General features: G+C 40.6%; 1 protein-coding gene across 2 annotated transcripts in view; it reads right to left on the bottom strand.

Annotated features, from left to right (window-relative positions):
- Positions 1-8,860: 8,860 nt before the first annotated feature.
- The window catches only part of dpysl2.L (dihydropyrimidinase like 2 L homeolog), a 49,551-nt gene continuing 34,133 nt past the window's right edge, over positions 8,861-24,278 (bottom strand). For both annotated transcript variants that reach the window (XM_018250839.2, NM_001089762.1), the window contains 12 exon segments: positions 21,101-21,285; positions 19,605-19,769; positions 18,174-18,235; positions 15,795-15,875; positions 14,818-14,886; positions 14,603-14,723; positions 14,025-14,181; positions 13,705-13,846; positions 12,370-12,540; positions 12,034-12,213; positions 10,907-11,072; positions 8,861-10,456 (listed from right to left, as the gene is read on the bottom strand). In XM_018250839.2, coding sequence (XP_018106328.1) covers positions 10,365-10,456; positions 10,907-11,072; positions 12,034-12,213; positions 12,370-12,540; positions 13,705-13,846; positions 14,025-14,181; positions 14,603-14,723; positions 14,818-14,886; positions 15,795-15,875; positions 18,174-18,235; positions 19,605-19,769; positions 21,101-21,285 — 1,591 coding nt within the window. In that variant the 3' untranslated portion in view covers positions 8,861-10,364.

The following is a 24,278-nucleotide window of genomic DNA, read 5'->3' as shown; positions in this document are numbered from 1 at the left end:
AAAGATCCATTATCCGGAAGATCCTAGATCCGAGCATTCTGGGTAACAGCTCCCATACCTTTATTAAGAAAATATTTTATCCTGTAGCTCCTGTTACATATGAAATATATGTCCCCTTATAAGCAACTTCTCAATTGGTCTTTATTCTTTATTTTTTTTTTAGTTTTTCAATGATTTGCCTTCTTCCTTTTGAATCTTTCCAGCTTTCAAATGGGGGTCACTGACCCCATCTAAAACAAATTGCTCTGTAAGGCTACACATTTATTGTTATTGCTTTTTATTACTCATCTCTCTATGCAGGCCTCTCCTATTCATATTCCAGTCTCTCATTCAAATCAGTGCATGGTTGCTCGGGTAATTTGAACCGTAGCAACCAGATTGCTGAAATGCAAGCCCAGAACTGCTGAATAAAAAAATTAAATAACTCAAAAAAACACAAATATTAGAAAATGAAAACCAAATGTAATTTGACTCAGAATATCACTCTCTACATCATACTTAAAGTTAATTCAAAGGTGAACAACCCGTTTAACTTTTAGGTGTAGATGCTTGCATATGCTGGAGACAGATTGTAGTAGAACTATACTTCTCAGGTATATTTCATTAAATGGGGCCAATGGTAACAAAATCCACATAGGAGTCTTGAGAGAATTATGCAGGAGATCAAGATATAATAGTTAGGCATATGCTCCAATACAGCTTCTAGCATTCAGGAATCTGCCCCACAGGGTCAATCAATGATCAAGGTCTGTACACTTGTTCCCTACTCTGGGTAATAGTGCACCCAGGATTCCAATTCTTACTAATCTACTCTGTGGAGGTTCAGACTGCTTGTCTAGCTAGCCCTACTTCTGTCTAGTTAGCCCTATTCTGTCACACCTAGGGGTTATTTATCAAAGGTCGAGTTGTGTTTTTCCCAAAAAAAACCTAGTTTTCAAGGGTAAAAAAAAAACCTAGGGTTTAAAAAAAAAACTTGAATTCTTCGAGATTATGTCCAAAGCTGCAAAAAGTTTTGATTCAAAAATACCCCATCTAAAACCTGTTGGGGTCATGTAGAAGTCAATGGCAGAGGTCCATTGAACCATTTGAAGATTTTACTAACCTTCATGATTTTAGTGGTTTGCGCTCCAAAACTTGATCAATTCGAGCTATTCAGGATTTTTCTCGCAGTAACTCAATCAATTAGAGTATTCGAGTTTTTCCCCCTGATTGCATTCATTTGAGTTTTTAACATTCAAGTTTTTTTCATAAATAAGCAAACATTTGAGTTGTGAGTTTATTCAAGGTAGGAAAAACATCACAAACTCGACCTTTGATAAATAACATCCCTAGTGTGACCTATACTTTGTTATAGGTCACACTATATCCTAACACTTACTAGGTTCTACTCTGGACCCACCTGCCTGCTCAGGTGAAATCCCTAAGAAATAGACCCAGAGCACATGTGTGCTCCAGCTTATACACTATAGAACAGTGGCACCCTCTGGACAGCTATGGAATTGCAAAGCTCACACTTTGACACAGGAAGGGGAACTCATTTCCCAACTACTCTAAGGACCCCCTTTAACTGTCTAGAAATAGACTAATCCCCTTCAGTCAGGGGATTACCTGACTAAAGGGCAACTATTTTACCAGTGCCCTACACCATCACTAGAAGATAAATGTAATACCTACAGTAATATTTGTGTTTTAACACTTTGTAGCATATACTACTGTAGTTGAGCTTTATTTATACCATTTATACATTTCCAAATGAGGGACAAGTAGTAAAGTAAAGTTAATGGTGTTTAATTCATGTTTCTGCCACGTGATGTGTTCCGAGGCGTACTTTCTGGCTCCTCATGTATTAATTCTCTTATCTATCCCTTTGTTTGGGGTACACTGAATTCATTCAAAATAAAACAAGCAGTGTTTTTCATGCATTCTTTGCTGTAAAGTAACAGTTACACAAGCAAAATGTTCACATGTAGAATATATCCCCTTCTCTCTCCTAATTGCAACAAGAATGTTACGGAGAAACATACCCACATGTATCATTTCAAACTGTGGGGTCTATTTATATAGTGTTGAGCTGGAGAAATTATCAGAATATTGCCAGTTTTTCCAGTTCTGAGTCTGTTCTGACTCCCAGCACAACTTGAACTTAACCAAAAAAGAACTACATTAACTCTGCCTGGTTGGGGTTAACAGTACAGGTAAGGGACCTGTTATCCAGAAAGTTTGTAATTTGGAATCCTACAAAATCATTAAAACATAAATTAATCATTAATTAAACCCTAGGATTGTTCTCTAATAAGGATTAATTTTGTCTTAGTTGGGATCTAGTATGAGGTACAGAGCGATAATTTCTGAAAATTTGAATTATTTGATTAAAATTAAGTCAATGAACAATGGCCTTCCCATAATAAGGAGCTTTCGGAACAACAGGTTAACAATTACAGAATGCCATACCTGTATTTGTTTCCTAAATAAGGACAGCAATAGCGCCACCTGCTGATCATTTTGGCCAATTGTCTACATTCAGGAAAAAAAGAAAAGAAAAGAAACATAGTGATCTAGACATAACCATTTTCTTTAACATCTTATTATTAAAGGGGAATTCCACAATAACATAAATTAAGCTTTTTGAAAAGTAAACATGATTTCAAAGCAACTTTGCAATACACATCAATTAAAAAATATGCAGACTGTTCATAACTTATAATGGTTTGGAACAGTTTCCTAATCCTAGCCCCCTGCTCTCCTGCTGATCTGTCTGACTACTTTGCTTAGCTGGCTGACTACTGGTACTTTGTATCAGCAGTCATCTGTCCTTAGCCTGCATCCTCCATACCCCACAATTGCCTGCACACGTGATTTTAATAAGGAACAGAACATCCCAGTGCAATGCATTGTGGGTTATGTAGTTCCTGCATGTTGTCTGTAAGCTGTGGAGAAGTTGTGAGAATTTGTTAGTCCCTCCTAATGCAGAAAGAGAAGAACTGTCAAACAGCTGGATTTTAGCATAGAAAATGGCATCTATTCATACTTTTTGAAAAGTATGGGTAAATTAGGGGTTTCTGTGTTATGTGGGCCTCTTTATCAAATTTTGGTTTGAAAGCTGGAGTTCCCCTTTAAAGTTTTAAAAGTGAAACAGGATTTAGGGCTCAGCTTTGTACATTGCACAGGATTACTGAATAGGTTGCCTCTTTCTGACTGAACTATAATAATTCTTAAAGGGGTTATATTGCTACTTTTTATTACTCCTCTTTCCATTCAGGCCTCTTCTATTCATATTCCAGTCTCTAATTAAAATCAATGCAAGGTTGCTAGGGGAATTTGGACCCTAGCGACCAGACTGCAGAAATTACAAACTGGAGAGCTGCTGAATAGGGATGTAGCAAACTGTTCGCCGGCGAACTAGTTCGCGCGAACTTCGACTGTTCGCGTCCGCCGCAATTTCGCGAACGTCGCGCGACGTTCACCAATAGGCGTTCGCGTCAAAATCGTTCGACCATTCGACCATTCGATCGCTAAAATCGAACGATTCCTTCGATCGTTCGAATCGAACGATTTTCGGATGTTCGAAGTTCGCAAACTGTTCGCATTTTTTGCCGGTGTTCGCGAACGGCGTTCGCGAACACATACTCGGCGGTTCGCTACATCCCTACTGCTGAATAAAAAGCTAAATAACTCAAAAACCACAAATAAAAAATTAAAACCAATCGCAAATTGTCTCAGAATATCACACTGTACATCATACAAAAAGTTAATTCCAAAGGTGACGATCCCTTTAATGGTAACAGAAACCCCTGGGGAATCTGCATTACAGGTCTAGGATCTGTTATCCGTAAACACGTTATCCAGAAAGTTCTGAATTACGGAAAGCCTGTCTCCCATCGACTCCATTTTATCCAAATAAACTAAATTTTTAAAATGATTTCCTTTTTCTCTGTAATAATAAAACACTGTGTACTTGATCCCAACTAAGATATAATTAATCCTTATTGGAAGCAAAACCAGCCTATTGGGTTTATTTAATGTTTAATTTTCTAGTAGACCTAAGGTATGAAGATTTAAATTATCCAAATTCCGTTATCCGGAAAACCTTAGGCCCGAGTTCTGGATAACAGGTCCCATACCTGTACTATATATTCTCCAAAAGACGCTGAGGCCATACTGCTTGAAACAGTTTAGGGATAAACAACTCCTATGCTAAAAACGCAATGACACCTTTCCTATAAAATTGTGTATTCTGCTTTAAGGGGGTTATTTACTAAACTCCAAATACTAAAATCACAAAAAAATTGTGAGATAAAATCGGACTTTGATAAATAATGTTCTTTTAATATTCTTGGTATCTGTGATTTTTTATTTCTCTTGTTTTAATAAACAATTCAAGATATCTACCAGCAGATGGGGCTGAGTTGCCTGGTAAATGATTGATTACAAATGTCACTGCGATACACAGAACGTACAGCCAGAGAGCACACAATGACCATGATACCAAATAACAGCACAACCCAGTCTCAGTCTGTATCAGGCTTTAGCTGAAGAAATCTGACATTACATTCAACTTAGAAGAGTGATTAGAATACGCAGCGCACACCTGGCTTTAATAGGAGAATACTTATTTCTGTGATTGGTAGTAACATATTTTTATATATTTATACATTTTATATTATATTTTTATATATTTTCTTATTTTTAACATCGCTGAGATAATGTCCTTCTCCATTGTGTAAACTGCACCAACTTATTCCTATAAAGTCACAGACAGGCAGGGTTGATGTGCTGAAATGGGAAGGGGTTGATGCCAGAACATCTCCAAAAAGGAGGGGCCCTGCTGTAAGTATAACCCCACACCTGGGGGCAGGTTTCTTGGCCCGAACCCTCCTGATCTGTGTGTAAATCTGTGTTTCCAGTAGGTTTGGCCAGGCCTGCCCATAGCTATAAAGACGACAGAGCAGACAGATAAAGTAATCCAGTAGCAACCAGAGGGAATTGAATAACAGATGCAAACTTTTCCTCAGTTCTAGTAACCTATAGCAACCAGTCTGCCGTTAAAGGACAGGGAAAGTTAAACTAAAGAAGTAGCTAAAAAGGTTGTACATTATGTTTTGGGCTTCTGTACCAGCCCAGGGCAACCACAGCCCTTTAGCAGTAAAGATCTGTGTCCAAAGATGCCCCAGTAGCTCCCCATCTTCTTTTCTGCTGATTCACTGCACATGCTCTGTGCTGCTGTCACTTACTGAGCTTAGGGACCCACTCACAATATACAGTACACATAGAATAGAAATGTCACAATATAAGGCTGATTAGTAATTAATACAGATAATTACTACATGGCAGCACAGAAACCAGTGCAATTAGCATTAGAATTTAATAATCAGCCCTGTAGCATCAGCTTATATTACAGACCAACCTCATTTTCTGCTGGATAATTAGTGACGAGCCCTAAGTTTAGCTTCTCAACAGCTGCTCAGAGCCCACTGAGCATGTGAGTGTCACAGACACTTTCCAAGATGGTGACCCCCTGTGACAAGTTTGAAGTCCTGGATCATTGCTGCTATTGACAAGCTGAAACTATAGGCTGGTCCAATAAATTCAGTATATAAAATATGCCATTTTTAGATCCATTCTGTTTAATTCTCCTCTAAAATATATTGATGATGTTGTAAGAACAATGAGAAACCTACCAATTTTCTTTATTTTAGATGGAAGGCCTATACTTGATGCATCTTCCTAAAACCTAGGTTATATATATATATATATATATAATATATATATATATATATATATATATATATATATATATATATATATATATATATATATATATATATATATGTATATATATATATATATATATACACCTGATGCAACAGGTCTCACTGGGGTGGGTTAGGGGGTCCGGGGCCCATTTTGAAAAAATGAAGTGCTGCATATTTTTTCCCACTGGCCATGGAAGATTTTTCCCTGACGATTAATTTCCTTTTTCTGTCATTGCCCTTAGGGTCACCACCATTGGACTCTGGAGCAGAGGGGGTACTCTGAATCGTGTCACTATTTGGAAGTCTGGTGGCAGATTCTGGGTTTGGCAGATGCCAGGAGAACACCAGCTGCCTGAATGTCAACGGTCCAATTTGGTGTAGGATGAATATTGATCTGACTGGGACTATTAGTGGTTAGAGCGAGGGCCCCTGGTTCCAGAGGAAACAAACATTAAAGGAGATTTAAACTTTTCAGTTGCTTAATATCTAAAACTTAATGTGCTTACATACCTAAGATTTGCTGTATTTAGGGGTCCAGAGTCTCACTCTCCCACCTGGGATGTTGATTTATGAAAATTTCAGCAAAAACTCTTAAGGTGGCCATACACGGGCAGATTACTGCTGCCGATATCAGTCCTTTAGACCCATTCGGCAGCTTATCTGCCCATGTGGGGACTCCCGATCGGGCAAGTTTGATTGTATTTTCTGCCATCCAGAACCGAATCGGCTAGTTGATGCAGTCCTGCGACCCGTCGGCGCCCATTCACATAATTGTAATCCAATCGTTCAGCCCCAGGGCAGAATGTTCGGATTCACCCGATATCGCCCAGCCGTTAGTGGGCATATCGGGTTAAGATCCGCTTGTTTGGTGAGTGTATGGCCACCTTAAGTCCCACCATTTGTTCCACTTGCTGCTGGCTAGAGTGCAGGGGCGTCACTCGGCAAACTACCCTGTAGAATAGGAACCAATCAGCAGCTACGCTGACCTGAACCTGAATCCCAACTCTGCTTGTGTGACTGCAGGGCTGTGATTGGCTGCCCCCTCCGACTGTGCTTCTGGCAGGGACCATTAAGACACACCCATCCCTCATTTGAAACACAGGGAGGAATTGTAGCAAATCTGTAGGGAGCGTCAATAAAGGGGCCATTTTTGAAGATATTTTTTAGTAAAACCAGCACCATATATTATCCATTATTGACTAAAATATTAAGGGTTTTTCACTTATCTCATACGTCTCCTTTAAGGCTGCAGCTTCAGCACAATAATGGCCCATGGATTAAGTGAGGGCCATAAAGAATGGGTTTGCTGAGATGTGAGAGGAAGAACCTGACTGTCCTGCGCAGAGCTCTGACCTCAACCCAACTGAAAGACTATGAATTGAATTGCAAATCCAACTGACCTTATCACCCACCATTACTTTTGTTCTTTATGCAAACTCCAAGGCACCCAGGAATAGCACCAATATACCTGGGTGCCTTGGAATTTGCATAAAGATTATGACTGGGTCTTGGCAACTCCCATCCAATTGAGCACCAGGTGAGATTTCATTGCTGAGTGCCATACAGAATTACAAGTCCACTACTTTTGCCCATATAATGTATTTTCTGCCAAGTGTCGGACTGGGACACCAGGGGTCGACCAAAAAAAACTTAGACCAGGGGCCCACTCTCAGCGCTGTTATTCTTCCTCTCCTCACTCAACCTCTATTTGCCTATTCTGTTTTCTTTACATACTATAATCTATTATTCCATCTATTTAGCCTCTTTGTTCTCATAGAAATAGAAAATGACCATGAAATAGGCCAAATATTTAGCAGCACAAGGGCCCACTGACACCTGGGCACACCGGGAGTTTTCCTGGTATCCTGGTGGGCCAGTCCAACACTGTTTCTGCCATTGAATTCCTTGCAATCACGTGAACTTCAAGCAAAATACTTTCATTTTTTTTTTAATTTGTGTAAACCTGACCACTTTTTGGTCCACAGAGTATTCTGAAAACCGCTGAGATGTGATTTAGGGCTACTGAGTCACTGTAAACAAAGTAAAAAGGATGATATGGGGTGTACACATAGGGAACTATAGCAGGGAGACTGCTGTGATCGTGTTTCAGTGTATCTGTAACTAATGGGCAATATTTATTGTTACCAAGGATTCCCCTGGAACTACACTAGGGTCACTGTTACCCTATTATTTTTATGTATCTGTATACCCCTGAATGGTCTCAGGTAATGTAGCACAGTCCTAAATCACAGAACCTGGAAAGAGGATTGGACAGAACACAACAGCATAGGAAACCTGGTGGATTAGGAGTGTGTGTGACTCTGGGTGTGGTCAGGCCAGATCAAGGGAGGGGCCTAAAAAGTCCAGCTTTTTGGTTTTGTGCTGTTGCTAGGTATTTATCTGTAACCTTGTTATGAGCCTGTGGGTCTCTTAGTGAGTGCCCTAAATATTAGGCACCCCCAAGTGATTGTATTGACTTACCTGAAGCCCCAGGCCGGTGCTCCTATCAGCAGAAAACGGCACCGGCACAGGGTTATACCAGTGAGCACCACGGAGCGGTTCTCTTACGGCTTCTTCTTTCTTCTCACGGCTGCGCATGCGCAGTAGAGCGAAAAGCTGAACTTTAACTAAAAAGGCGGCTATTTCATTCAACTTCGCATTCGTTTGCCCCTGGAAATTTGAAGAAAGACGAAGCCGGAAGAGGATGGCTCCGTGGTGCTCACTGGTATAACCCCGGGCCGGTGCAGTTTTTTTGCTGATAGGAGCACCAGCCCGGGGTTTCAGGTAAGTCAATACATTCACTTGGGGGTGCCTAACATTTGGCACTCCCAAGTGGAAGAAGACTTTCCTTCTCCTTTAATATTAGTCATGGGGAAGCTCAAGCTGTGTAATCATGCAGAATTGATGGGGGGGAACAATTTAGGGCACTCACTAAGAGACCTACAGGCTCATAACAAGGTTACAGATAAATACCTAGCAACGGCACAAAACCAAAAAGCTGGACTTTTTAAGCCCCTCCCCTGATCTGGCCTGACCACACCCAGAGTCACACACACACTCTCCTAATCCACCAGGCAGGCAGCCAGTGAGAGAAATGAGCACATTGGTTGAAAGCACAATAGTTTATTAGTGGATCCTGTGAAAAGAAATCAGAACACAACGTGTTTACAGGGAAAAGACACCAGACTTCCGCTGTAGGACATCAGAGAGAGCACATTTTCTTTCTAGATACATTTATTAGCATCAGCACAACATCTCCTGCACTCAGGAACACAACCACAAATCCCACAATGGGTTAAAAACAGATTGCATGGAACATCTACCTTGTGACGTCAGCACCCGGATCCCCTCTCCAAATCCTTCACCTCAGTAAACTGCAATGTTTGGAGCCGCCAGCCATACTGTTCTCACCTGCACATGGAACGGTGTTTCTTAGCCTTGGTCAATCATTCCCCAGTTCAAGGGAAACTTTACCATTACATTTAGTACCTTATGAACCAGACATGAGCTAAGTGTGGGCATTCAGCTGCTGCTGTACTACCGCTCACAGTATACAAAGCAACGGGAGAGTATATCAGAGTATATCAGTTTTGAGCGTCTTAAAATTACGCTTTCTAGTTCATATTAAAAGTTACATTTAAGGTCAACTTCCCCTTGAAGGCAGCATGACCTGCAGAAAAAGCTCTGCAACCACTGGTAAAGATGTCAACCCACAGACGATGACAGTTAGAAAATAGGGCACAATGTGGCAGGACAAGTGCTCAGGCTGAAGTTGTCTCGCGGACAGTTAGACAATTCTACAAGTAGAAGCGAGGGACTGATTGTTATAGGAATGGCCAGTTGTATAATGTCATAGTCCCACCTGTCTTCAGGGCAGGTCTGTGGTGTTGTCATTGCCATTTCCAACCGATGCGAGATGCTCCGCTAGCGTGTTACGGTCACAGCCACTGAATGACCTGGAGACAGCTGGACAATGCCCAATGCACGGTGCCTACTCCTAAATGTCTGTGTCTTTCTCTGGGAACCATTGTGATGCCTTTTCTTTCACGTCTTTAATTCATTACTAAATCCTAATCCATCCATTCCGATTCCTAGCCCTAATATCCTAATCACAATCTGCTTTATCCAGTTTAAGTGAGCAGTACCTAATCCGGTCTTCCACTCTGGTGCTAGACTCATCAACATTGCTCTGTTGGGCAAAAGGGGTGCCAGGGGATCCAGACAGAGAGGGGGAGGGGTTGGCAATAATGAACGGAGAGAAGGGGCACTGGGAAATATAGACCATGGGGGGGGGTCTTCAGTTCAGCGCAGTGAAATTCAGATTGCGTGTGTGTGATGTATACTTACATATATCACACACACACAGCAAACGATACACACAAAATACCCTTTGTATGTACTGCTCTGAATGTATAAGTGTGGGTTTTACCATGAGCACATAGTAACAGGCACACTTATACTATAAACACTAGAAAGTGGTGTTTATTCCTCTTGTGAAGTCTGTTGCAAAGTAGTCATCCCCATAGCTATAGAAAATGTGGAGAACTGGTAACCCTTCGGAATGATTCAAAGAAAGGAGAGGCTGGGGGGCAGTGTTAAATTAGTCTGGGATTAGCCGAGGCTGGTGATGTTGGCACGGCCCCCGGGGGGAGCAACGATACGTTGAGTAGTGCGACGAGGGATGTTGTCATCAACCTGGGCCCCTGGAAAAAGGAGTAAACAGTGAATTAATCAACAAAACCAATCACTGATTGAGGATAAGGATGAGTTATATTTACTGGGCACTGTACAGGTATAGGATCCCTTATCCGGAAACCAGATATCCAGAAAGCTCCGAATTACGGAATGGCTGTCTCCCATAGACTCCATTTTATACAAATAATCCAAATTTTTAAAAATGATTTCCTTTTTCTCTGTAATAATAAAACAGTATCTTGTACTTCATCCCAACTAAGATATAATTAATCCTTATTGGAAGCAAAACCAGCCTATTGGGTTTATTTAATGTTTAAATTAATTTCTAGTAGACCCAAATTACGGAAAGATCCGTTATCCGGAAAACCCCAGGTCCCGAGCATTCTGGATAACAGGTCCCATACCTGTATAATGTATTTTCCTGCTTTCTATCAAGTACGTCACAAAGGGACTTGTACCTGACAGGCTGAATCCAGATTGGTGCAGGTTCCGTATGGGTTGTGCTGGCTGTTTGGCTGGCGATGTCTTGGCAGAAGATGCTGGCGTTACAGCTTTGGGGGTAACGGAAACTTCACAGACAGGACCATCATACAGGCCACGGGGGACTCCTCGTAGCTCAGCAAGCTGGAAATATACAGTGTTATACATGGGTCAGACTGATCTGTAATTTACTGTTATTAAAGGGACTCTGTCATGCTTTTTATGATGTCGTTTTTATTTCTAAATTACACTGCAAATAATTCACTCTACAATATAAAATTGTATTCCTTAACCAGCAAATGTATTTTTTTTAGTTATAATAGTGGTGTGTCATTTTGTCTGGTCATGTGCTTTTAGAAAGAACCAGCACTTTAGGATGGAACTGCTTTCTGGCAGGCTGTTTCTCCTACTCAATGTAACTGAATGTGTCTCAGTGGGACCTGGATTTTACTACTGAGTGTTGTTCTTATATCTACCAGGCAGCTGTTATCTTGTGTTAGGGAGCTGTTATCTGGTTACCTTCCCATTGTTCTGTTGTTAGGCCTCTTCTTCAGGCGACTAATCTCCCTGAACTGCCTCCTTGCCATCTAGAATCGAAATCACCTGTAGGATGGCACTCGGAGAGCTTTGTTTTCCAAAGTCGCCCAAAGTTGCCTGACAAGGAACATTAGGGTGACTTCGGAAAACGAATCGCTCCGAGTGCCATCCCGCTGGCAATTTAGATTCTAGCCGGCGGGGAGGCAGTTCAGGGAGATTAGTTGCCCGAAGTAGAGGTGATTTGTCACCAGACGACTAATCTCCCCTAATCTCCATGTGTGTCTCTGTCCTAAAGAGTGACTGAAGTTTATCAGTCACATGACTGGGGGCAGCTTGGAAACTGACAATATGTCTAGCCCCATGTCAGATTTTAAAATAAAATATAAAAAAAATCTGCTTGCTCTTTTGAAAAATGGATTTCAGTGCAGAATTCTGCTGGAGCAGTACTATTAACTGATGCATTTTGAAAAAACATTTTTTCTCCCATGACAGTATCCCTTTAAGATTCTTCATGCAATGACATTGCAGCCCTTGGTCCTAATATGTTCCTTCTTCCCCCTTGTCTCACCCTGCTCCTGGCCTTGATCCTCTTGTACACGTAGTCTGGGAATGGTTTCCTTGGAATGTATCGCCCTGATCCCTCAGTAGCATGGAGGGTTCCCTCCTCGAGTACAATCTTTCCTTGGCTGATTACAACCAGGGGACTCCCGCGGCACTCCATGCCTTCAAAGATATTATACTCCACGTTCTGCATTGACACACAGAGCACAAGACAAATGTCAGTCAATCCAAACTACTAAGCCTAATATAGTTAGTTGTCCTGCCATAGAGACCGAAGAGTTACAGATCTTTTCCCGTCCTTCAGAAAGTGTGGGCCAGTTCAGCAAGCTCTTCCAGCACTTACACTATTGTGCGTCTTGGCTGAGATTGTCCTCAAGTTGTCTGGGTCCCAGATCACCAGGTCAGCATCGGATCCCACAGCAATGCGTCCTTTGCGCGGATACAGGTTGAAGATCTTTGCAGCATTTGTACTGGTGACAGCCACAAACTGGTTTTCATCCATCTTTCCAGTCACCTAAGTATAGGGCAAGAGCAGTGTAAGTACCACATTCTCTACCAAATACCACATTCTCCTCTAAGTGCCACCCTCCCCTAAGTGCCATGGCTATAGACCACACATTAAGCTCCTGACCTGGTCCCACAGGGGACACTATATCAATTCATTGGGTCTGAAGAGCATTATGGCAAGATCTGTGGTACAAATATATTTGTATTACAACTATATGAATATGACAATATTTTCATCACTTAAACTGTAAGCTCTAGGGCAGTGATCTCCAACCAGCAGCTCGTGAACAACATGTTGATCTCCAATAACTTGGATGTTGCTCCCAGTGGCCTCAAAGCAGGTGCTTATTTTTGAATTATTTTTAAATTATTTTTGAGGCAAGTTTTGGTTTCATAAAAACCAGGTGCACTGCCAAACAGAGCCTCAATGTAGGTTGACAATCCACATAGGTGTTACCAAATGGCCAATCACAGCACGTATTTAGCACCCCAAGAACATTTTTCATGCTTGTGTTGCTCCCCAACTACTTTTATTTCTGAATGTTGCTCAGGGGTTCAAAAGGTTGGAGATCCCTGCTCTAGGGGGTAGGGACTTTCTTCTGGGCCTGTTTTTATTTATAGCCATGTCTGGTCTCACCATCCATACTATTCATGTCAAAATGTCATATAACTTCACACATACGTTTAACCTTAATATGAAGTAAGGTTGGCCAGACTATCTGTTGGAGAACTTAAATCGAAAAGAAGGGGTCTGAATTTTCATTATACAGGCATGTGATCCGTTATCTGGAAAACTGCTATCCAGAAAGCTCCGATCTACAGGAAGGCCATCTCGTGTAGACTCCATTTTAAGCAGATTTTTTTTAAATGATTTTCTTTTTTGATAATAAAACAATTAAGATATAATGAATCCTTATTGGAAGCAAAACCAGCCTATTGGGTTTATTTAATGTTTAAATGTTTTTTAGTAGACAAAGTATGGAAAAATTATGGGAATTCCCAGGGCCCAAGCATTCTGGATAACAGGTCCCATACCTGTATGTATCTCTCCAAATGTTGGTAGAACATGGCTAGTTGCTTATTAATATAGCAGCTGAGGCTAACAATAAGTCACAGTAATCCATGTTATTTAAACCATGACCCCCAAATTCATCTTGCCACTCTAACGCACCACAGCTCGGTCCCACACAATGCTCATCCTTTCTTCAGCTCCATTCGTTCCCTCTGGGATTAGCACAAAATTGTCTTTTCCAACAGCTTTCTGAGCTGTGTTAAAGGTGCAGTGTGCACTGCCGCACACCTGCAGGTCACCACTAGGAGAAAGAGACAGGAAAACCAATTTATTCTTTCCGTGTGTGCGGTATCATTTCTCCCAGCAGTAGGTGTCACTGGCTTGGAAGCTGCTTTTCTTTTTAGTAAACACCCTGCGCACACCGTTGGAGTTCTTATTACACCCATCAGTAACATGACTTGGTACAGTCAACTACTTACCAGGACAGCAAAGAGTTTAGAAAATCTGGGGTGCTGGGATCTGGGCTGAGAGGTGGAGAGGTAACAAACGCTGCAGCTTTCGCCCAGTTTTTGCTCCAATAGTGTGAACCATCTGTTCCCAGACTGGCTGTGATTGGTTCTCCGTAAACCACCGCACCTACAGGAATAACTGTGCTTTAGCTGGGGGCCTTATAATCATACCTTGAATGCATTCATTGTTTGCTCTTTTTTATCTAAAAGGGATGCATATCATTTCATTTTACGATGCAAAAACGTGGAGAGCTCAACCTGATCCCAACACACTTGTTGTCAGTGTAGGGTGCTAATCCGGAAGACCCTTCCCTCGCATAAGGGTCAGTGGGTAAATGCAAAAGCCTCAAGGCTTGATAAAGGACCCGGAGGGGTCCGAAACGTTGCCCCTTTGTGATGTATACTTTGGGCTTCAAATAAATCACTGTATGGACACAATCACAATTTACAGGTGTGCATCCGAATTTCTTTTGCATTTATAATTTCATTTTAATGAGTGTCAAGAGTTGGAATTCTGATTTCTTCCAAACCCAAAGTCTGTCATTCACCTTTCTTCCTGGCCTGAGCGATGACCTCAGCAGAACTCTTGCTCATCACCTTGGTGACATACAAGGGGCAGTTGGTCTGGTTGGAGATGGTGATAGAACGATTCACAGCCTCTGCTTCCACCTGCACATGGAATAAAGACCAATAACTTCATGTACTGAAATCACAGCATCATTTCACAAGTTATTCTGGTCCTGGAAAGCCAAAACAAGCTTACTTCTTCTGGTCGGCTCAAAACATGTCCTTCTGGGCCAGTGATTCCTTGTTCCAGAATCCTAAGTTGCTCCTGAAATACACATTATATACATTTATAAAATTAGGAGCCAGAATTCCATCTGCTCCTGAGCATCTACTCAATAATCTACAAGGGGCAAATGATATAACTAAAACAGTTTACTGCTGCCCATTGTAGACAAGGTGTCGCACAATACAGCATGATCAAAGACAAGCTAATGCACAAAGGGTTAAAGATAGCCAACCGGAAACTTAAATATTTACTGTGCTTTTAAGGTGCCCCAGGGCTGGGAGATAAATGTAATAAGAACACAAAGGTACCTGCAGGTCTAGTAACCTCCAGCACCCAATTAGATGTTTGCTTTAAAACAGTAACTGCTGCAAGTTGATTGGTTGCTAATAGAGCTGGAACAAATTCTGCACCTTTTATTACATCATACACCTGATAGTGACACTTACTGACTGCATGTCATCAAACACCTGAGAAAAAAGGAAGTAAAAACAATTGTTTCCACGTTTTCCTTCCCCACCCCTAGTTTGCATATGCAAATTAGGATTTGGGTTCGGTATTTGGCCGAATCTTTCACAAAGGATTCAGTGCATCCCTACTAATATGTGCTGCTTATTGTGGGGCCCAAAAACAGTGGACAGCTGCACCCTATGTCTAAATGTCCGTCTAAATAACTGGAATCCAAATTACTCAGTCACCAGCCTTACAACAGCAATAACTTGTGAATTTTAATATAATATACAGTGTATATATATATATATATATATATATATATATATATATATATATATACATATATATATATATATATATATATATATATATATTTACATATAAATACTTTCCTTGATGACTGGGTACTAAGGGTTACTGCACTGGTTCAAACTTTCCCAAAATTACTAAATGCCAGGAATTTAGGGTACAAGTTCTGAACCCAATAAAACACATACCTCTGCAATAACATCCCCATTTTCCGCATGGACCTCTGCAATGGCACCAATGTCACGGATCACACTGAATACCTCGTAAATCTGGAAATAAGCAGAAAGAGTTGAGTTTTGTCATAAAACTGGTATTACTCCATATAATAGTATCTGTAATGTCTAGCTCCTTAGGTTAAATCTCTCCCTCTGTTGCTGGACTACACTCTCCATGCCATTGTAGAGCTGAATTGCCTGTTTAAAGGGGTGGCTCACCTTTACGTTAACTTTTAGTATGTTGTAGAATGGCTAATTGTAAGCTACTTTTCATTTGGTCTTCATTATTTATTTGTTATCATTTTTGATTTATGTGCATTCTTCTTTTGACTCTTTCCAGCTTTCAAATGGGGGTCACTGACCTCATCAAAATAAAACTGCTCTGTAAGGCTACACATTTATTGTTAGTGCTACTTTTTATTTCTCGTCTCTTTATTCGGGCTCTCTCCTATTTATAATCCAGTGCTTGGTTGCTAGGGTAATTTGGACCTTAGCAACCTGATTGCTGAAATTGCAAACTAAATAAAATGCTAAATAATTCAAAAACCACAAATAATAAAAAATAAAAACCAATTACAAGTTGTCTCAGAATATCACTCTCTCTGTATCATACTAAAAGTTATTGTAAAGGTGAACAACCTGTTAGTGGCTATTTGCCTCCCTGGCAAAACTGTCACCTGGGCTGCCAGACCAGATACAGCAACATTAAACTTTAACCTTAAATTTTGGGAAAACTTTAAAAAATAAAAGAACAATCTAAAAACAAATGAACTGAAAAAAGTGTTTAGAAGGTGAACAACCACTTTAACAATATTTATAACCTCTGCACATGCTGTTTGGCAGGGGGAAGCTATTATTCTTGCGTTCATATATATACCCACCGGTGGCGAGCATTCATTTAAATAAAGAATGTGCAGAGCAGAAGAGTGCAGCTGCTTTACGTGTAAAGGATGTGACAGCTGCTATGGGAACAAACTGTCGTCTCCTTGCAGCCTGCACCTGCGCCACAATTCCCATGGTGCACTAAAACGCCAGCCTTTCTGGTTGGAAAGCTATGTCCGTCTCTCTCAGTCAATCCCCCAAGGCTGATGGGAAAGGGAGTCAAGGAGACAATATATAGATTCCTCTATCACAGCATTTAAAGGAGAAGGAAAGCTACCAAAGCAGTTTATGGCCAATAGATTAGCCACAATAGTGCAAGCTATAACACTATATTTTTTCTGCAGAATGCTTTACCATACCTGAGTAAACAGCTCTAGAAGTTCTCTCTGTTTGTTTAGGATAGCAGCTGCCATATTAGCTTGGTGTGGCATCACTTTCTGCCTGAGCCTCATAGCTCTATGCTCAGATTACAGCAGGGAGGGGGAGATAGGAGCAAACTGAGCATGCTCAAGCCCTGCCCTGGAGGGTTCAGCTGAAAACAGGAAGTCTGATACAGAAGCCCATGAGTACACAATAAAAGGAAAGAAATGTGGTGTTTCTTTTGACAGAGGACTTACAGCAGCATTACTTTGAGGGCTTACTGGTATATATATATAGACCTTTCTGATAAAGCTTACTTAAATTTAGCCTTTCCTTCTCCTTTAATGCCTCCTCAAGCAAGGTGTTAAATACAGGGCTTGCCCCTCAACACCCCGCACCTTCCACTTGGTAAGCAAATCTCCACCCAGACCTAGAGCTTGCACCTATGACTTGTGAATGATATAATGAATAATGTGTCCCAAGGCTAAAAGAAAAAGTTTATAGTCAGTATAATAATTGAATCCAATATAACAAGACTTATTGTTCAGTATATAAATAAAACCTGGTAAATAGATAGGATGTGCAAAATAAAAAATGTATCTAAAAAAAATGTATAAAGGCTGGAGTGGTTGGATGTCTAACATAATAGCCAGAACACTACTTCCTGCTTTTTTAGCTCTCTTGGTTTACACTGACTAGTTACCCTGGTTACCAGGTAGTAACCAATCAGAGACTTGAGGGGGGCAGATGGGTCATAAAGCAGGAAGTAGTGCTCTGTTATGTTATGTTAGACACCCAGTCACTCCAGCCTTTATACATTACATTTTTGGCTAACTAACTATATTAGAAACATTTTTTTATTTTGCACAGCCGGTCTATTTACCCAGTTTTTATTTTCACACTGAACTGTTCCTTTAAAAGCAAAAACAAGTAGATGGCATATTTTGTTATGGAATTCAGGATTTAGCTTTAGCAACTCTGAACCCAAATCCATATTTTTACCAGGTGTGCCCTTAATGTTACTTCTAGGCACGGATTTCTCTGTCCATAATCAGAGGGTCCAAACACTCCTCCTACTATAAATACAGAACAGAAAGTGTGCAATATTACCTGTGAGTCGGTGAGCTGGTATTGGTCCTTATAGGCCATGTAAACCAGGAAGGAGTTCACTCCTACAAGAAAAACAGATAAGAATGAGGAACATTATACAATTCAGCTCTATGCCTAAACAGAAATATACATTCCCTGGTGCCTCATTAGTTGTGTACAGGTCGAGTTTCCCTCTACCCACACCCAACCCAAACCCCTGCCAACCTAAATTTGCCTGTGCCCGACCTACCCCAACGTCACAAAAGGGGCGGGGCAGGCGCAAGTCTATAAATTCAAGAAAAGGAAGCAGTGTGAGGTCACCAGCAGGTAGAGCGGAAGGGAGCACTCAACCCGAAGATTTTTTTGCAGTAGCCAGCCTAAACCCGCCCGACCCACAGGTAGAACATTAGAAGAATATATAAGCATACAAGGGGATGGGACAGATGGCAGGTTGCAATTCAGAAACCCCTGGTATCTAAGGGCAATGCATAAAAATGCCTAACCTGGTGTGAGGAGCATAAAAGCTGATTCCCTGAGCTTTGGAAAAATGTGTTATATAAAAAGTTATTTTCCTTATTTATCCGAAGAATACCTTCCATCTAAAGTCTCCATTGACAGATGTTTAGCGTGTTGGTGGATCCATAATTAGGGGGCATATTTATCAAGGGTCGAATTTAGTCAAAATTAGAATTCAAAAAGACCAACTGAAATGGGACGAATAGGTCTGTTTTCGATCTAATAGGTCCCTATTCGGCAGCATTCGGATCAAAGGAATAGCGCATTCGATCGAATTAGATTCGAAGTTTTTCCCCAAAAAAACTTTGATTTTTCAAAGTCCACCAATTGACTCCAAATAGGTTCTAGGAGGTCCCCCATAGGCTAAAACAACAATTCGGCAGGTTTAAGATGGCGAATGGTCGAAGTAGAATTTTTAAAAAGACAGTACATGATAAATTTCGATATTCTAATTTTCTAATTTATTTCAAATTCGAATCGCATTTGTACTATTCCATACTCGAAATACACAAAAAATAGCTCAAAATTCGAACATTTTTCATTCGATAATTCACCTCGACCTTTGATAAATCTGCCCCTAGGTCTCATGATTGTTCTCCATGGTCGTTTATCAGTCAAGGAATACAAGGAATAAAAGGCTTAACTTGATGGACGTGTGTCTTTTTTAACCTAACTTACTATGTAAGGCCATTTTACCGAACAGGTGCACCTTATTGTAGAAAAATACTATCCCCTCGTTATGTTCACATATTGAGAGATTAAACTCCCCTATATATGCAACTGGCATGCAGTCAATATTAGTTAGGAAGAATGGGAACCCCCAGGTGATAATGCAACTGAAGCAGAAATACGCCCAACTGTTCTTTTCATAATAGAATAGGCGGGTATATTTCAATATTCTGTTCCATAATTCTTTGCTACTTAGCAGCTCCTCACCATGATCCTTTACAAGAGCCTCCATCTCCTCTTGAACACCCTTGTGCCATTCAGTGATATCTACATGCAAGGAGTAGTCACAGCACGATTTGGCATCTGCCCATTCCCGCCACTGATCAAAGGCGCTGAGCAGGCTGGAGCCAGGTTCGGGCACAACGTGATCAACTGTCAGCATCAAAGGAAAAAAAAGAAAGATGAATCAGGCCATAGGGTTCCATTGATCCAACACATTCTCACGGAAGAGGTTTGGGCAGGGAGACAGCAAAAGAATGCTCACTTCTGATTGGATGCAGATGTATTACAGGCTAATTTTCAAGTTACAGAATTAATCAACAAAATATAATGAAATATTTACATTTAGCCAAATCACACTGATCCGGCTTCCAAACCAAAATTTGATAAAGAGGCCCACATAACACATAAACCCCAAAAGTATTAAAAAAAATGCCATTTTCTATGCTGAAATCCAGCTGGTTAACAGTTCTCCTCATTCTGCATCATTTTAAATCCTGGCAGGGAAGGACGGACTTAAACACTGATGTTACAAATTGTAACAACTTCTCCACAGCTTACAGACAGCATGCAGGAACTACATAACCCACAATGCATTGCTCTGTGATGTTCCGTTCCTTATTGAAATCACTTGTGCAGGGAATTGTGGGGTTTGGATGATGCAGGCTGAGGACAGATGATACAAAGTAACAGTAGTCAGCCAGCTCAGCAAAGTAGTCAGACAGATGAGCAGGAGAGCGGGGGGCTAGGCTTAGGGAACTGTTCCAAACCATTAAAAATCAGGAAAATTCTGCATAGTTTTTAATTGATGTATATTGCAAAGTTGCCTGAAATTATGTTTACTTCTCAAAAAGCTTAAGTTAAGTTTTGTGGAGTTCCCCTTCAAGGGATGCAGAAAGGACTGGTGATACTTGTGGGGGAATGATGGGAAGCATTAAAGGGGTTGTTCACCTTTAAATCAACTTTTAGTATGATGTAGAGAATGATATTCCGAGACAATTTGCAATTGGTTTTCATTATTTATTATTTGTGGTTTTTGAGTTATTTAGCTTTAAATTCAGCAGCTCACCAGTTTGTAATTACAGCAATATGGGTCCACATTACCCTAGCAACCATGAATTGATTTGAATAAGAGACTGGAATATGAATAGGAGAGGCCTGAATAGAAAGAGAAGTAATAAAAAGTAGCAATAACTGTTAATTTGTAGCCTTACAGAGCACTTGTTTTTTAGATGGGGGTCAGTGACCCCCATCTGAAAGCTGAAAAGAGTATTAAGAAGAATGCAAATAATGTAAAAACTATAAAAATTGACAACCAATTTAAAAGTTGCTTAGAATTAGCCGTTCTATAACATACTCATTTTAGTAAGTTAATTTAAAGGTGAACCTCCCTTTAACATACTGAATGAAGTACAGTCTGCATAAACTGTCCCTCAAGGGACCTGTTTTTGATGCCAACCCCCCATCTATCTGCCCCTTCTTACTGATCATAGTGGTGCCCCCTGCCAGTGCTGCCTTGGTTCCCTGGAGGAAATCATCAGAAGACACCATGCCGTTGCACGGTTTTTGGAAGCAAGTATGGACGTCAATTCCGCCCGGAACCACCATCCTGCCATGAGCTTCGATGGTCTTCACTCCTCCCGGCACAATCAGATTTTCACCGATCTGCCTAGAACAGAACCCCACATATATATAGGTGAGAAACACGGTCCCCAAACACACAGAGATCTTATACAACTGAGGGGATATCATGCAGAGAGAAAGAGTCAGCATAAGTTTACCATGGAGGGTACAATGGCAATTTTCCAATGATCATACAGACAACTAATCAGTCGAACATTCTACATCAATCTAAAAAATGTAGATTGAATATTATCTTGGAAAAGCTACACACAGAAGTCACCATCCTGTTAAAGGGGAATCAATGTAATCTTAGCCAAGTCAAGTCATTCACATTAATTTTCTATTTTTAATGGTTTATGAGATATTTGCAGTTTTAGACTGCTAGGCTTTCAGCTCAGCAGCTCCCTATGTACCGCCTGCTTATTCAGATAACCCTCTGAAAGCAAACTGCCGTGTCTGAAAGCCTGGTAGTAGCCGTCCAAAACTAACTATCTCATAATAATCATAGCAAGCTTTCAGAATGTTTCAGTTCCTTTTTGTGTAGTTCTAAGAAAATATTGCATCTATGTGCTTGATTTCTTTTTAGAGTTTAGATTCCCTTTAATAAAAAAATAAACAGTCTTTATTTCCAGCACTTGATGTTTGAGATTCGTGCAATTACCGATCCAAATCCTAATTTGCATTTCCTTGTTTTGTGACAAAAAGTCACGTGATTTCCCTCCCGCCCCTAATTTGCATATGCAAATTGGGATTTGGTTCGGCTGGGCAGAAGGATTCGGCCGAATCCTGACAAAAAAAAGGCAGAATTCCTGAATGGAATCCTGGATTCCGCGCATCCCTAGTTTGAGATCTTAGATCTTGGGGACTTTTTGCATGTTTTTATTTATTTATTTTTTTAAATTAACATTGCACTGATATACGTCACAAAGCATGTATCTCCCAAGTAATAAATCAAACTACAGAATGGGTCCCGGGGCTGACAGATTTGTGCTGGCAAGATATACAGACTGATGGAATGCCTGAGGAGTGCCTGCTGGAATGCAGGGTGAGCAGTTCTGCAGCAATACCGAAGGAGGGAGTAAGAGCAATTTAATCATTCGATTTCCAGCCAGATATGTTACTGTGTCTCTGTGCCCATGCCTGCATCTCTAGTTCTGTAATAATTAACTACTGGTTTATGGGTTTTGCTGTACAAATCACACATTTTGGCAATGTTCTGAATTCCTCTGTACTTTCTGTTGTTCTCTAACTGAAGATAACTTGTAGTGTACAGATTGCACTGGCAGTGCAGTGGTAGTTCAGCAAGCACATCCGCAGCAGTGATTCAGCACTCACAGGACTTGCTTAAAAATCCTTTTTATTTTGCAAAATCAACTGAATCAAACGCATCAGTTTTACTTGTGCACGGCGACAGCAAATCATATTTTCACTGCTTTACAACGCTCATTCTTAGGTGTTACTGTTGCTTTAAATTTGCCCGTGTATGGCTATCATAAAGCTGGCCAAACATGTGCAGATATAATTGTATGAGACAATGTACAACGGGCTCCAAATTATCATCCCGACAAGGAAACTTCGGAAAACGCAATCTAGGGTTGCCACCTTTTCTGGAAAAAAATACTGGCCTTCTTATTTATTTACCTTTTTTCCCTATTAATAACATTGGGATTAACCATAATTTTTACCGGCCAGGTGGCAACCCTAGTACCATCCTGCCGGCAATTTACATTCTAGCCGGCTGAAGGCAGTTCGAGGAGATTAGTCGCCCGGGCGACTAATCTCCCTGAATCTGAGCGTGTGCCCTGACCCTGAACGGGCAGAACAATGTCTGATTTTTCCTACTTTAATCCTACAGTTTAAAGGAACAGCACAGTGTGAAAATAAAAACTGGGTAAATAGATAGGCTGTGCAAAATATAAAATGTTTCTGATATAGTTTGTTAGCCAGAAATGTAATGTATAAAGGCTGGAGTGACTGGATGTATAACATAATAGCCAGAACACTACTTCTTGCTTTTCAGCTCCCTAACTCTGAGTTAGTCAGCGACTTGAAGGGGGGCCACATGGTACATTTCTGTTCAGTGAGTTTGCAATTGATCCTCAGCATTCAGCTCAGATTCAAAAGCAACAGATATGATCCATGTGCCCCCCCCCCCAAGTCTCTGATTGGTTACTGCCTGGTAACCAGGGTAATCACTCAGTGTAAACCAAGAGAGCTGAAAAGCAGGAAGTAGTGTTCTGGCTATTATGTTTCACATCCAGTCACTCCAGTCTTTATATATTACATTTCTGGCTAACTCACTATTATTAGAAACATTTTTTATTTTGCACAGCCTATCTATTTACCCAGTTTTTATACTGAACAATTCCTTTAAATCTGAATGTTAGTTTTAGATCGATATCGCCGTATGACAAATAAAATCATGAGCGCTGCAGGACGTAACAGAGGTAGACTTGTGAAATAAGTTGCATTCTCTCTTTTTCCTTGTCATTTAAGGCAGATAGTCCATGCGGTGTAAGTTATTGGAAAAGCACCTAAAAACTCCACTTCCACAATTTACCAGCCCAAAAATGCCCAAGTACTCCTGCCAGGAGAAAGTGCCACATTTTGGTTTCGGAGTTTAGCAGGTTGTTCTATTCAGCTCTCACTGATAACAGCCTTCCTTCAGCAGAACTGAATGTAACCCTGTAATTGCTAAATGCCAGTGATAATCCTCTTTCTTTTCTTCCCTGAAGGATTAAGACAGGTGTTCTTCTGAGCTGACTCATATACCCTGCTTGGTTACACAACCATTCAGGTGCACACTTTGGGGCAGATTTATCAAGGGTTTGAAGTGAATTCCAGGGAATTTTCGAAGTAAAAAAATTCGAAATTCGAAGTAATTTTTTGGATACTTCGACCATCTAATAGGATACTACGACTTCAAATTTGATTCGAAGTAAAATAGTTTGAATATATGATAATCGAAGTACTATCTCTTTAAAAAAAAATTTGACTTCAATAGTTCGCAAAATGAAACCTGCCGAAGTGCTATGTTAG

Source organism: Xenopus laevis, chromosome 3L (assembly GCF_017654675.1).
Source record: "Xenopus laevis strain J_2021 chromosome 3L, Xenopus_laevis_v10.1, whole genome shotgun sequence".
Taxonomy (NCBI): Eukaryota; Metazoa; Chordata; class Amphibia; order Anura; family Pipidae; genus Xenopus; species Xenopus laevis.
The sequence above is the reverse complement of the archived record's forward strand: the minus strand, read 5'-3'. Positions and strand labels throughout refer to the sequence as shown.